At 40.8% G+C, this 16,201-nt stretch overlaps 1 protein-coding gene across 2 annotated transcripts; it reads right to left on the minus strand.

Moving 5' to 3' along the window:
• Positions 1-4,917: 4,917 nt before the first annotated feature.
• On the minus strand, positions 4,918-14,259 carry b4galt7 (xylosylprotein beta 1,4-galactosyltransferase, polypeptide 7 (galactosyltransferase I)). Of its 2 annotated transcripts, XM_046406290.1 has the most exons (7): positions 13,646-14,259; positions 13,515-13,550; positions 10,479-10,814; positions 9,348-9,573; positions 8,813-8,896; positions 8,568-8,672; positions 4,918-7,843 (listed from the first exon to the last, which is right to left on the minus strand). In XM_046406290.1, the coding sequence occupies exons 1-7, from the start codon at positions 13,696-13,698 to the stop codon at positions 7,688-7,690; spliced, it is 996 nt and encodes a 331-aa protein (XP_046262246.1). In that variant the 5' UTR covers positions 13,699-14,259; the 3' UTR covers positions 4,918-7,687. The 2 variants fall into 2 exon arrangements, with proteins under 2 accessions (XP_046262246.1, XP_046262247.1); XM_046406291.1 differs by lacking the exon at positions 13,515-13,550 and having other exon boundaries at positions 13,646-14,257.
• Positions 14,260-16,201: the final 1,942 nt, after the last annotated feature.

Below are 16,201 nucleotides of genomic sequence, written 5' to 3' on the forward strand. Positions count from 1 at the left end.
GAGGTTTTGTGATCAACCAAACTCACTAGATTAAGAAGTGTATTTCTTAAGTAAAAGAAGCCATACCACAGTCTTTGGTACTGCATTATTTACTGCATTACTGCAAGTCAAGGTACTGTGTGTAAATATTTATTTATCTGTTTGGTACTTTATAACAGTGTGTCATAGATTTTAAATCTTAATCTTCAGAGTGGTGACTGTCAGAGCAATGTACAAAGTACACAAACATTTCTCTCTGAATGCTTTACAGTAGAAGTACTTAAGTTCACTGACATTTAAACCAAATTCTGTGTGTTTGAACAAAGTTTGATGAAGGCACCAGCAGGCCTGAAGAGGTGCAGTTTTAACTGAACTCTCAGTGTTCCGGGGGCAGTCATGGCCTAGAGGTTGGAGAAGCGGCTTGTGATCGGAGGGTCACTGGTTCGATTTCCCCACCGGACGGGCAGGAAAAATTTGGGTGTGGTGGAGTGATTAATGTGATTAGTCACATTAGCCGGCTGATGTGCCCTTGAGCAAGGCACTTAACCCCCAATTTGCTCCCCGGGCGCTTGATGCTGCCCACTGCTCCTGTGTGTGTTTCACTGCATGTAATTTGCCGGGTGTTGCATGTGTGTGTTCAACTAAGGATGGGTCAAATTCACTATGTGTATGTAAAAATATATATATACTGTCAATAAAGTTGATTCTTCGATTCTTCATGTTAAATAAACCAGGAATAATACCTGACCCGAATTATCAGGAATTAACAGCTGAGGGTTTGATTAATACAATACAATCAAGCTCATCCCTTAAGGTTCCTATGCAATGGAAACGTTTTTCACAACTCCAGTAAACAGGGTGAACTTAAGATATGACTTGGCAGCATAGAAGATATTTGCAGATGTTATTAATGCTAATAGATTCAAAGTCAGTAACAAACACCCATCCATCCATCCATTTTCTATACCGCTTATCCGTCAGGGTCGCGGGGGAGCTGGAGCCTATCCCAGCTGACTACGGGCGAGAGGCGGGGTTCACCCTGGACTGGTCGCCAGTCAATCGCAGGGCCAACACACAAAGACAGACAACCACACACTCTCACACTCACACCTAGGGGCAATTTAGAGTAGCCAATTAACCTAATGTGCATGTTTTTGGTATTGTGGGAGGAAGCCGGAGTACCCGGAGAAAACCCACACAGGCACAGGGAGAACATGCAAACTCCACATAGAAGGGCCCAGACCGGAATTCGAACCTGGAACCCTCTTCAGTAACATACAGTAAAAATAATCTCACAGGATGTTTCACAACAAGACTACAAGCTATCCAGCCGCGTTACTTTCCCCAAATCAGTCCCAACATTTTCACCAACACTGGAACTACTTGTGGGTGTTAATTATCAGGAATGAACGGACACCCTGCAGTCACAGGCTCATTTTAAAGTACAATATTGTTACAATGCTCTGATGGCTTCGCAGGCATTTATGATGTTCTGTGGTTTTACTGCCTTAATCTAATCTGATCTTTTTTTAGTTTGTGTTTTTATTCTTCTATACTTTCATATAGTGTGTGTGTGTGTGTGTGTGTGTGTGTGGTTCTGTGAAATGTTTGTCAGGTTTGGTTCAGAAGCTTCCAGCAGTAGCAGTGAAGCAGCCAATCAGAGTGTGACAGACGAGTGAGAGTCCGACCATCTGTAGGTGGACTGATGCCGACACAGCCACACACACACACACACACACACACACACACTCGGTATCTGTAGATTCCTCATATAATTGCACACTGGGGGACAGAGGTGTCTACATACTTCTGGCAAAAGATGCTGTGTGTAGCGTTAAGGCTTGCAAATGACAACAATAACAATAAGAAATTACAACTCTGATTTTTAAAAAAAATTTGAAACCTGCTTTGTTTACATGAGCAGATCTTCTTCTTCTTTGCCTTTTGCTGAAGCATTTCTTGGCACATTACTGCCACCAGCTATCAGTTAGTTAAACAGCATGAAGCTGACGGCTGTTTAGATCTTCAACACAGGGAGCCACTGTTAAAGAGAGACCTTTGAGACTGCAGTTTTAGGTTTCTGTTATTTCACTTCATATCCACGAAGTAAGCCTTGTTTTAAAATGTGCCACACTCTTCCCTCTTTCATTTCATTTCATTTCAAAGAGACCAGTACTTAAGTTACTTTAAAGGTGCTGAAGTGGACTTGAGTGAATATAACACATGAACAAGTCCTGATGCAGCTGCGTGCTCCCTGCAACATTAACAAAACCCACCACATAAGACATTTGCTTGTGTTTTCACTCTGTCTGTTCACTCTGTGTTTTATTAGTTGTATACTGAATATGATTATATGGTCTCATCCGTTCAGTTTATTTTCTACTTTTTGCTAATTGCAGCATAATAGAAGCATAATCCAGCCACATTCATTATCAGAGGCTGAAAATTAAGTGTTGGCACCACATCTGCTCCAGAACGCCACAGTGTCTGTAAATACGTGTGAATCGCACCACCCAGGCTTTAGTTATTACTTTACTATTTCTAATATCTTACATTACTTCTGAGAAAAAGCATTATAATCACCAAGCAGGGAATTAAAAAATTAGCACAGAGCGACAGCACAGGAGTGCTGCTGGTGTCTATTTCTGGAGGTGTTTCTTTCTCCCAGTCACCTTCAAGAATAAGGTGAAAATTGAACCCGGGGGGGGGGGGGGTTATCCTCTTTGTCTCTGTCACCATCTTTGGCTCATCCCCAAAAAAATCCAGCGAGTACCACAAGAGCTGGTTTGTGTCTGCTGGAGACAACTGACTGGCTGGGTCCTCTGGGGAAACACAAGCTGCCGATGTGCAGAGAATCTAGCAGTTCAACATGTCCTCAGACTGTACACACAGGCAAAAAACAGCCAGGAAAGAGGACATCTAAAAACAGACTGTTACTTTAGAGTGAGGAAAGGACAAAGGTGTCTGTGAAAGTCTGATATCTGGTGTCTCCGAATGAAAATGTTGGTGAGTCAGCCACAGGTCTGATTATCAGTAATATTCTGCAAAATAACATTCATAGTCAACATGAATGATTTCTCATAATCGCTCACCATCAGGATAATTTTTGAACTTGTGCATAAGATCTATATCAAAATTAAATATCAAAATTTAACAGTTTAACAGTTTTGATATTTAATTTTGTGTTGTGCAGCAGAGATATCTACTTAAGTTAGCATGCTAACCAGCTAGGCCCAATTCACCCTGTTTATAATACCTAATACGGAAACAAAACAAACTCGAGAAATGTCCAGAGAGGAAATAAGCTTATACCTGTTTTCCTTCCTAAACAGAAAAATACAGCTGTACACCTCCTGAACTTAGTTCAGTTAATCTCTGAACTAAGACAAGTCTTGTTGCACTTCATTCCGCCTCCTTTGCCAAAATCAGTAAATCAGCATCTGCTGGCATCCACTATGTTAAGTTAAAAACTTGCATGCTTGGCCTCAGCCTGCTGCTGGTGTTACAACTTAATGTGTGACCTGTCAGATTTTCTGACCCACAACATACCGTATGTTTGTGTAGACAAAACTGGGACTTAAGAAATGATTATTTTCTGAATAACAAGGTATAAAATTAATATTATTTCAGTCAACAGGACTAAAAACCCAACAACATTTCAGCTCAGTTCAACCAACATGAGCAGATATTCAACAAAATCTTCATTCCACCAAACAAACTACCTAAAAAGACTCTTCAGATTCAATGAAATTCAACCAATCCTTAAAGCAAATAAAGTACTGAATCTGAATCCAAAGTTAGGTCAGGTGTGTCTTCTTTTAAAGGTATTAATGACTGGATTTACCCTGAGAGCTTTCATTAACAGATCCACAACGGCTCATTAGGAGAAGCAGGATGACAGGCTAACCAGCACTAAATGCCTGCTGCTTGAACCTGTTAATGGAACCACTAACCTCTGATCTATCACTCAGGTAACTGCACACCATCATTTATCTACATGCGCTTACCTGCATTCCTCCTGCCAGAGTCTCCTGTCATTGCGTTAAAAGTCACACCGGAGATGTCTGAACATGCAAATGAGGAGAGAAGAGGAAGTAATGGGTAGAAATAGTAGATGTACAGTTGTAGTTCTGTATAGATATCACACTCACATTCATGTAGGAAAATGAGACTTAAGGCTGAGATCTCACCTCCAGCTTGAAACATTTTCTGTTTTACCATGAAAGATTCATTTTTGCACTTGGTTCGAATTATTATTTTTTAATTATATGTAATCACATGGAATTTATTTACCTGCTTTCAACTTGTAACAAAAGTATCTTAAAAGCAAACAGGCACATGTAGATATCCCACTGAAGTCTATCATCTGCCCCTCTCCAATTGAATCACCATCTCACATAAACAAAGCAACAAAAAGTAAAAGAGGTTCCAGAAATACGGGATGCAGCACATCTCCAGAGCAACTGCAAACGGATGCTCGTTAGACTGCTGGCAATAGTTAAAGCCACTGTTAGCTCAGCTCACTCAGGTAGCCAAAAGAAAACACAAGGTGTGCAGAGCTGGAATATTTTCACATCTCACTCTGTGAACTGACGATTTATTTTGACCAGACCAGATGTGATTGTGGAAAGAAAAATCAGAGTTTTGGTGAGTTTTATTTAGTTTTCTCCGACAATTTAACCAGGCAGTTAAGCTTGTCATAATTTGGTAAGAGAGAAACTTGAGTGAATCAACTCGTTAGATAGCATGACATAGTGTGGCCCCTGTTTGGCTTCTTCACTCAGATTAAAGTGAAAATGTAATGATAATATTAATCAAAGCTCAGCTTTGGCAAGGAAACTCAAGTGAGGTGATGGAAACGAGAGAGGAAGAGCAGACACTGTACAGGACAGTTTGGTACTGTGTCCCGGTGCTGTTCATCACAAACTGGAACTTTTCACCATAAAGGCATCACCACTTTCTGTGCTTTTTTATTTCGTTTTCACTCCTTGACAGTACACCACTGATTTATGGCTCATTTAAAAACTGCACCCCACCATGAGTCACATGTCTATCAAACACTGACAACTGGTGAGAAAGTTTAGGAAGCGTTTACCAAACCAGTCAGTCATCACTCTCGAAGCTTTACTCTCTTACAAAGCAAAACATGTATAACTCTTCCCATTTAATAGGAACAAAAACACACAGAGACACATATCCTGTATGGTGAGAAAAGGAAAAACATTATTTTAAATTTTTATATTTTTGAAGACTCAGAGTCATCTAAATACTACTATTGTATAAATACATGGTACCTTTGTCTCTGGAAAATAATATCAGTTTGCCATTGTGGCTTGTAAATGTATAGATAGCCTAAAACCACTGCTCATGTCCCTATAAAACTCCAAGGCGCACCCTGGAGGCTGACAAGCACATAACAACAGCGGAGAGCAAGACAGTGTGAGCATCAATCTGAATAGAAAACTAAAAAGCCAGAGTCTTGCTCCTGGACATCCATTCAGCCCCTGTTCAAAGGCTCCTGTGGTCTTTTGTGTCATTCAAAGAAGCAATTTGCATGGTAAAATTCTGCTGGAACATTTCAAACCTGCCCAGTTTTTCCTCAGGATGGTGGTGTGTCGACAGAGAGCTGAAGCGTTGAAAATGTGGGCTTAACAAGGTCAACATCCTTCACCAGCTTCTCACCAACAAGCACAACAGCTACTGAAGTCAGTGAGCGTTTCACCCCTGAACTATTTGTACATCACTTTCAAAACTTTTGAAGGCATTTTTTTATTTAAATCCCTTTTTAAATGTAAGCTCTGAGGATTGTCTGCAGGTGTATATCTCCAATAACCCTACCAATGCATTTTAAAAATGTCTTCTGTTTTTGAGTATGTTTTCGTACTGATTTAATCCAGAGAATACAGCAGCAAGGTGAGATGCACTTTGTTTAGGAACTTTGGGGAAAGTTTTTCAAACGTGGGCATCAACTTAAATATTTTCCTCTGTGGACTCATTTGGGACCTCTGTCTTTGAAACAAGATTTGATTTTGCAGACTTTATGAGGTTGACCTAAATTATTTCCATCTGAAGGGGCACATTACATCTGGTGAAGATGATAAAACAGTGTATAAAAAAATATGTTTTCAACAAATTAAATCAAAATACATGAAAAGAATATTTATCCAAAATAAATACATGCTCAACTGGTTTCTCTCTGGACTTGACATCACTCAGCAGGTCAACCTGTTGTGCCCAGTGAAAATTTGCTAAAACAACTGTCATCATCATCATCATCACCTTCCTTGGATTTCTAGTTGAAACCAGTCAGTCCCAGAGAAATTGGATTTAAATATTAATCTCTGTTTTCTGATCTCTGATCAGTTTTCCTGGGCCACACAGTGGTGCAGTGGTTAGCACTCGCCTCACAGCAAGAGGGATCCAGGTTCGAATCCTGGTCTGGGCCCTTCTGTGCAGAGTTTGCATGTTGTCTCTGGCTTCTTCCCACAATCTCAAAAACATGCACATTAGGTTAATCGGCTACTCTAAATTGCCCCTAGGTGTGAGTGAATGGCTGTCTTTTGTGGATCAGCCCTGCAACTGACTGGTGACCAGTCCAGGGTGTACCCCACCGCTCACCCATAGTCAGCTGGGACAGAGTCCAGCCCCCCTGCGACCCTGACGGATAAGCGGTATAGAAAATGGATGGGTGGATATAATGCTTCTCCAAAAAATGTTCAGTTGTAGCAGATGTTCCTGCCCATCTCGTCATCACATCTTCTGCAGTTCAGTTCAGCCTGGTTTGGCTCAGTTTACTTTGAACAGAAGCACATCACATTCACCAAAGAAAAATAAACACATAATTCTGAGATTATTAGGAGACACATAAAAGAATCAATTTGTTTCTTTGGTGAATTCAATGTGCTAAGACAGACACACTCTAAAAATATAAAACAATAAAAACACTTATTGCCGTGAGATAAAACCTCACTCAGCATCAGCACAAAAATAAAAATACCATCAGATACGTTCAATAACAGTAGTCAGCTCTGCAGATGACTTTTGTCTAAAATGGATCCTTTTCTCCAAATCCCCCCTCTGATGTCACAGTATGAAACATGTCTGGCAGATGATATATGAAGCATGCTTTGTTGGCAGCAGTCGATCTACCATCTCTGCTCTATTTGCACAGCCCCAGAGTAAGAAAAAAGACTTTGTATTTCCAAGTTTACATTTACACCAGCAGGTATGAAAACCAGACATTAATCACTGAAGGACACTCAGGTTTAGCCACACACACGCGTTTCAGGTCAGACTGTCTCCTCCACAGCATCCACTGCCCTGAGTTTTGAGGTCAAACACCAAACAGTCCACTTATCAGGTCGGTTCAGGAGATGGAACCAAAGTTCTATTAATATAACTATCATCAGGAGGTTTCAATCCACTGCAAACTGTTGACATGTACCTGACTGTATGGAAATGAAGTCTGTTTGATTCTCAGGGATATTTGCTTCCAGGTTACCACATGCTTGGACCTGTTTCTCATCAATTCAGTGTTCAATATGTCTGTTTGCACTATTATTATTCCAGTCAGCACAGCAACTTGTGGTTCTGCTAAAGGTCACTCTTCTCCATGAAATAGACAAACTTTCAGCTAGAGAAACCTCTCTTGGGAAACCAGTGTTTCCATTAAAAGGCCTGTGCAGCACTGACATGCAGCGTATGTCCTCTATGCCAGTAGACACCACGGCGTCTCGTACCGGTCACACTCCAGTTTTATGTTGATGATTGTGCAGGGAGCACCGCTGATAGTCAACTCCTGTCGGGACTCCACCTGGTAACGAAGGTTAGTGAGCCCCCCCTCCGGATCCACCTTAAACTGCTCCTTCAGGGAGGAGGGAACGAGGGAGATGTTAATACTCTCAAGGCTGACCATTGCCTGTATATAAAGATGGTAACATGAGAGCTCCCCAAAAGTGAAGCCAAAACATCTGCATCGCCCCCTGGTGGCTGCCTGCAGTACAGCTCATAAACCCCTCCCCCTTCATGTTAGCAGATGGGACATGGGCCAAACTAAAAACTCAAAGTACATTTCAAAGAAATTTTTCCCAAAGATGGTTTCTGTCATTTTAAGTAGTTTTTTATCACACTGATCTTTGTTCAAGTGTTCATTTTTATGATTAGTTTGGATTTAATTAGGTATCTGCTAATGCTATAAAAAGACAAGATGGTAGCGCTTAAGATATTCTGGCTTCATTTTTGTACAGTGGGAGGAATTGAAGATGCATTGTTCATTTTTATATACGTCAGTGTGGCTGACAGTGGAAGCTGTGTTGTGTTTAATGTTGTTCTGCAATAGTTTCACATTCACTCATTTTCGCATGTCACTTCAGTTGTTACTCTTCAGCATCTCTCCAAGAACCACTGCTACCCTTTTCACACCAATTACTTTTTATAAAAGAGAAAATGATAACCACTCTGCATACTAACTGCTCAACTGCTGGTTACATATATAAATATTCAGTCTAACACAATATTAAGTTTCTGTTTTGTTAAAAACTGATTTCTCCTTGTGTGAAGTGCTCAGTGTGACAGGTGAACTCTGGTACCTGTTTCTGAGCTGCCACTCTCTTCTGGTCTCTCTTCCTCCAGGCCGGGTCATGGATGTGGAGGAATGTTTTATATCCTGTTGTGATTCCACTTGGTCTGAACAGCTGCAGATGAAAACAGCTATGAGCTAAGATCAGATCATGTGAGGCTCTGGTAGCTTTTTATAAACAGTCGGGAAGAAAAACAAGGCAGATTTCCTCTTTCTAATAAGGTCTAACGTTGTTCAGTGTTGTAAGACTTTTACCTGTAACTCAGCTTTTCGCAGTCTTCTGTAGAACTCGTCATCCTCTCTGCCCCAACCCCAGAACCGGTTTGACATCCCGTTACACTGCAAAACAGGAAAGGTAACCATTTTATTTTCTGCTTCGGAGCCATTGAAGTCTGAAAAGAAATAAACAAGAAATCACTAAGGTCACACATCCATTCCACTCTGAAAGCCTTGTCTCTAACTTTGACCCTACACCTCCAGCAGTTCATAGCAGCTCACTCTTCTGTCTTTTCTTTGTTTCATTTGTTCATGTCAACCACAGCCTTGCCACAGTTGGCATGACTTTTAAATCAACTAACTGCAGTTATTGGAGGTGATGTGGTTTTGGTCTTTTAGACACTTTATCACACATTAATAATTAATTTTAAAAAGTGTTGTTGCAGCTACATGTTCCCACTGAGAAAAACACTGAAAGTAGACACTGAACAGTTCAGGTCAGAGAGGTCACTCAAAATGGTGGTGAACAACATCGAAAAACCCTCAGAGACCCCAGTGTGAAGCAGCTCAGTACCATGCTGTAGTGTTTCTTGGTGAGCAGCAGGATTCCTCCCACATAGGTCTTGTAGTGGTACAGCGGGTGCAGCTCAGGTGAGGCCACGTGAAAAGGTCCATCCTCGGGGAAGCCGTACTCAAGAGCTTCGTTCAGAGGCAGCAGGTCCACGTCGTGCATCGCCAGGTAGTCTGTGTCATTTCCGCTCTCCAGGTGACCCACATTGATCAGAGATGCTCGGTTAAATCTGAAACAGGAGACAAACAACAATATAACCTCCCTGTAGTTTTAAGTCACTGTGGTGTCTAATATGACTATCAGTTCAATTCAGTTTAGAGAACAATAGTGACATGAGTGTCATGTCACTTTTGTTGTGATGTGGCGCATGACCTGACAGTCGTGTCACTTTTGTTGTGACACTTTCCGAACAGAGCAGGTTTAGACCAAACTCTTTAATTTAGTTTTTAATACAGACAGAACCAACATTCCCCATGAGTTATGTACAGTTTGTACTGGTTGTATTATGTAAAGTTGTATAGCAGGCAGCACGGTAGTGCAGTGGTTAGCACTGTCACGGTTCCAGGTTCGAATCTGGTCCGGACCCTTCTGTGTGAAGTCTGCATGTTCTCCCTGTGCCTGCGTGGTTTCTCAGGCTTCCTCCCACAATCCCAAAAACATGCACATTAGGTTAGATAGACAGATACTTTATTGATCCCCAGGGAAATTCAAGGTTAACTGGCTACTCTACATTGCCCCTAGGTGTGCATGTACGGTTCTCTTTCTTTGTGTGTCAGCCATGCTGGAGAGCAGTCCAGGGTGTACCCGTAATCAGCTGAGATAGGCTCCAGCACCCCCGGGACCATGATGAATAAAGCGGTATAGAAAATGAATGGATAGATGGATTTATAGTTGTATAAACATGTGTTTATATATTTTTTGTTTAGTGTAGAGTACTGCCTGGTCCCTGGAGGAATGCTGTCTCGTTTCTCTGTTCACTGTACTACTGTAAACAGCTGCAATGACAATAAAAAAACCACTTGACTTGAGCAAGCACAAAGAAGATATGGACGGGGACAATTTCTTCTAGTGGATTTAGGTTTTTTTTTTTTTTTTAAGTGATCAAAGGAGTATGGTCCATTGCAGATTCCTCACCTGTAGTGATCCACCTGGTTGATGACAAGGATCTTGTGTCGGATCTTCTTCTTGTTGAGGAAGGTGTGCATGAAAGGGACAAACACGAGCAGCTCCTCAAAGCGTTCTCTGAAGGGGACGATGAGGGCCAATTTGTGAGGACCCCAGGAGCGGTCGTCCACTGCAGACGCCAGACTATCAGCTGGGCAGGGTGGGTGCTGAGGGGGGCGTTGGTCTTCACGTGTGGAGGCGAACATGTCACCTGAACAGCTGAGCTGCAGCCAGAGAAGAGAGACGAGCAGCAGCACCATGCAAAGGCCGAACAATTTGTAGACCGTACATTTACCAGACAGAAACCTGAAAACACACACAAAACATTGATGGGTACACAACGTGCACACACTCTGGTGGTTAGACACTAGTGATGCACAGCTAAGATCTGCATTGCAAGGCTTCTTACAGTCATTTTAAACATGTCCATGTGCACAGTAATGTCACTGCAGCAAATACTTTAGGATGTTTGATTTCCTGGATGGTGTGTGACTTTTTCTGTCATCAGTGATAAACGGTATATTAATTTCTACCTCTTTTACTTTTGATTATTTATGTCAACAGATTTAACTGCAGTCTGAAATGTAGAACTGAAAATATAAATCTGTAATAAACTCAAAGCAGCTCTGAAGCACCTGAGAACTGTGGCTGATTGAGCATGAGGACGTTTTTATCTTTGCAGCTGTTGAAGATGTCAACAAAGTGTCTGATTATTTAAACTTCTCTGAAGCAGTTTCACACTGTCATTTCTCGAATCCACTGAGTACACATGATGTTGAAATGAAAAACACACACTCACACATGCTGCCAAGCATCCAAACAGAAAAATATGTTCTTAACATCTAAAAATTTCATTTTCAAGCAGAATCAAACATGTCTTGTTCTACAGAGTTTTATATATGATATTCTGCTTTGTTATTTCAGACAGTATCATAGTACGGTCATATGGTATGTCATATGGTACACTTTGCCGCTGCTACTCTCACCACTAAATTACTTTTCTTGAGGCAGTACTGCACTCTTAGCTCAAGTACAACACCAGTTGTGGGTGTTGTACGTGTACTTCTATCACTCGGTTGCTGTTGGAATTTCTAGTTAAACTGTTCTCTATAGTTTCCATCTTACTTTATTCTTACTTTAATATAGTTTTAATTGTTTTCTCTGTCTATCTGTGTTTATTTCTGTCTTTGCACTGCTGCAACCCTTGAAGGGAACAATGACAGGCTCAACAGCAAGGACAAGTGAGACACCACCGTGGGCTAGTAAATATAGCAAGTACAAATCCTGCACACTACAGACAGCAGAAATCTAATCTATGATGTCACCCATTCAAAATATATTCCTTTGCTCTATTTGTATTTGTCTTAAATTGTTGTTGCTTTTCATTTACACACTTACTTGTTTTAACATGACAGCCCTGTTTATTTGACCTGTCTTTGTTGTTCCCATGTCCAGCTGGACAACTCTACCTAACTAGAGGTGATTGCAAATTTACTGACCGAATCCAATTTCCAATATTTTTGTAAGTGTGATCTGTCGATTACTGATTTTTGCCGATTCCGATTTTCTTTTAAGAACTATAATTGATGCAACTGCTTTATCATAATAAAGATAGGAGAGCCTGCTGGCTGGTTAATCAGTGCATCTCTAGTTAAAACCTTACGTAAAGCACATTCTGATTCTTCTGATTTAAAGGTGTCACACTGAAACCTGTGGAAGTTGTCACTATTTCCAGTCATATTTTAGACTTAAGAATGGATTGAGTAAATCATCCGTGGATTAAAAGATGGTTCTCCGTCTGCTTATGGAATGTGTTGTTAAAGGGCAATTCTGTTGTGGTGAGCCGTTGCAGGAACTTGATTTTATATCCAAAGCCATGGTTGAATATTTATCTGTTTTCGACAATCTAGATGAGGAAACAACAGCAACAAAGCTGTGTCCTCCAGGCAGTCCACGAAAAATGCGCACACAAAGTGCAAAACATGCAGGTGACATCAACAGAGGTTCCCAAACTGCATCTGACAAACACAATTTTACAAATAAACATCTACAGAGACTGCAAAGTGTTTAAAAAAAACAAAACATTTGACAACATTTTTTGTTCCAGTTTGTAGTAAAAAAACTATGATATTTTCTCAGAGGAAAGTTTTATAAGCTGACTTTTAGAATCCAGGGGGGAGTCCAAATATGTTTACATGAAGTCACATCATTTCATCGTCATCATCATTTTTTGGTCATTTATCCACGGGAAGAAGAAACACACACCAAAATACTAAACGTTAGTAACATGTCTCAGAAGGACCTTTAAAACTAGCATATCCAGCTTCTTCTGCAGCACAAACATGAAGGAAGATGAATTTTCAAACATGGTGCATGGTTGGGTCACAGAGACACCAAAAACTACATCTTGATGTTCACACATGCTGTAGCAGAGGGTTACGAGCTGGTTTATACTTATGAGGGTAACGAAATAGCCTGCAACAAGATGGTAAACTTTCATTTCGCTCACATTTGAGCTGCAGCACAGACAGATTTCTCCTATTTGTCTTCCTTTCATACTTTTTGCTAACAGTTCACCAAAGCTTACAATATCAACATTTATGTACAGAGATCATTATTCATGCAGTGAGACTAATTTGCAGCTAACACATTATGACCAGGAGCGTTCTGTATAAGGAAGGTAGTTTATAGAGTCTACAAGGCTGCAGCTGGACCCTTCTCCATTTTATTTCCTCTTGAGTAGTTGTAAGTCATCTGGCGTCTTAGTGAAGACCTTTTTTGTTTCCACAGAGTGAAAAAAATTAAACTCAAAACTCAGATTTTCCTTGTGGCATTATTCCATCAAAAACAAACAAAAAATCCATTACATTCCTTGCTAATTTGGGAATTCTGGATCTTTGGAAACTTTGTGAACTCCATTAGAATTTACAAGAAAGTGACTTTAATGACCTCTGGATGTCCCTGGACCACAGTTTGGGAACCACTCGTGTCACGGTACCTACTTACTTCTGTCCTTGACGGGGAACTTTAGGGTTCTCATTTCTTGAAAGGCCAAAAAACGAGCATCACTTCAGCAGTTCAGTACTTTCTTTATTCCACACTTGCTTTGAATGTAAAAAAAAAAAAATCCATCTTACCTTCTCTCCTCTTTTAAGTACAGCACGGGTTTTCTTTTCGATGAATACATCATCCTTACAACCTGCCTGATTTTCAGTCCAGTTAAATTCCAAACAACGACAACTACTTCTACGGCTTCAACTACTCAAACCAACACAAAACGTGCTGTTCATCATAATGACTGATTTTTCACTTGTCCATCCTTTCTCATTTGTACGCGTTGACGGAGACCAAACTGTCCTCTATGAGAACTCTTCACTCTCTCTTTGAGCACACATTCCCAACGGCACTGTAGTTTTACACCTTAACCGGTTTGTTCTGGGCCCATGTCTATCTGTCCATCTGTGAGCGAACAACCCTCCTCACGTTAACTGTTACCGTACACGTATCATGTAGCGGTTCATACACACCGCCGCTCCGGCTTCAACACTTTCACCTTTTTGACTGGTTTTATCTGCGACACCGACTGTCAGCGAACATCCGTTAATGTTTAAATTCGGTGAAAAAAACAACAACAACACAGTAACAGCCGATAGTCGAAATATTCTATAATTTCGAGCAGGAAAATGTCAAACAGAAGCTAATTGTAATTCTGTCCGGCGAGTAAATGAGTCCGAACGGCAACGAAAGCAATCAGTAGAAAAGGTTCCTAGAGTTAAAGGAACATTACACCACCAGTGGAAAGTCTGATTGGGCAACTATTGCTCTCTATCTTGAGATGTTTGAACCTTTTCACGTTTATGTATTACACTGCACAACATTTCAGAGGGAAATAACGTGTTTTTAATTCAATTCAATTCAATATATTTAGACAGTGCCAAATCACAACAACAGTTGTCAAAACACCCATGAGTAAGCACTTTGCGATAATGGCGAGGAAAAACTTCCTTTTTTGAAGACAGAAACCTCTGAGCAGAATCTGCCCAATTTTTGCAATGTTGTGAACGTGAAAAAGGCAGTCCTTGAAATTTGAGCTCTGTGTGAGTTATAGGACATATCCTGATCAGAGATAACTCCCAGATTTCTTATGGTGGGGCTGGATGCAAAGATAATCCCATTCAAGGTAGCTCTGTCATTAGATAATTTGTTTCTAAGATGTTTAGGGCCCAGTACAATAACTTCAGTTTTGTCTGAGTTTAGAAGTAGAAAATTTCAAATTATTTTGTGTATTTAAGGCATGAATGAAGTTTGGTTAGCTGATTGGCTTCATCTGGTTTCATTGATAAATTCATATAATTGTGTGTCATCTACATAACAGTTAAAATATATGGAGTATTTCCTAACAATGTCATCAACGGGGAGCATATATAGTGTGAATAATACTGGTATGAGCACAGAACCTTGGGGGATTCTGTGACTAATTTCTGTGTATAAGGAGGATTCATCATTAACATGAACAAACTGATTGTGATGAGATAAATAAGACTGAAATCATCTTAATGCTGCAGTCCCTTTAATTCCAATTAAGTGTTCCAATCTGACTAATAAAATATAATGGTCAACAGTATCAAATGCAGCACTGTGGTCTAACAATACCATTACAGAGACAAGACCCTCATCTGATGCAAGTAAAAGATCATTTGTGACTTTGACCAGCGCCGTCTCTGTGGTGTGGTGAGTTCTAAAACCAGACTGGAAATCCTAAAACAAACTATTATTAAGTAGGAGATCCTCAAGAAAGCAGTTTGATCTTAAGGAGAAAGGGAAGGATAGATATCGTTCTGTAATTGCCCAAAACCTCTGTCTCAAGAGTAGGCTTTTTAAGGAGAGGTTTGGTTACAACTAGCTACTTTAAAGGACTGTGGAAGGTAGCGTGTTGTTAGAGACAGAATTATCATGTCTAGTAAGGGAGTGCTAAGTAGGGGTAAAATTTCTTTGTGCAGCATAGTTGAGATGGGGTCTAAGAGGCATGTTGTTTGTTTAGATGAAGAGGTCAGTGAATTTTGTTGATGAACGTCACTGGGAGAAAAGTGGTCTAGATCAGTGATTCCCAACCACTGTGCTGTGGCAGTTGTGCCGCCTGTCAACCATGGCTTCCGATTAGCCTGTGGGTGATGGTCCTGGATTCAGTGACATCATCAATGCATTTGGTGATATAGTCCATAACTGCTTTTGTGTATACCTCAATGTTGGTATGATGGTTGTAGGTGGCTGCTTGCTTGAACATTTCTCAGTCGGTGGTGTCAAGGCAGTCCTGAAGTGCTGAGGAGGCACTATCAGTATACACTCTTACTTACCTCTGAACCAGTTTGGTGACTTGCACCTGTGGTCTGTACGCTTGCTTTAGCATAACAGAGATGTGGTCAAAGAGCCTGATGTGGGGGAGGGGTGAGGCTTTGTATGCTCCTCCGTGAGTTGTGTTGACCAGGTTCAAGGTATTGTTTCCCCGTTTTGGAAAATCAATGTGTTGGTATATACTGGGATATATGCATGACTGAAATCCACAGCCAGGATGATAAATCATCTAGATGGGCTGCCTGTTCCTCACTGATGGTGTAGTACAGCACCTGAGTGCCCCATTCCTGTCAATCTTGCTAGAGCTGGGAGGGTTGTAAACAGCGACTAACAACATGGCT

This window comes from Scatophagus argus, chromosome 12, assembly GCF_020382885.2.
Source record: "Scatophagus argus isolate fScaArg1 chromosome 12, fScaArg1.pri, whole genome shotgun sequence".
Lineage (NCBI taxonomy): Eukaryota > Metazoa > Chordata > Actinopteri > Scatophagidae > Scatophagus > Scatophagus argus.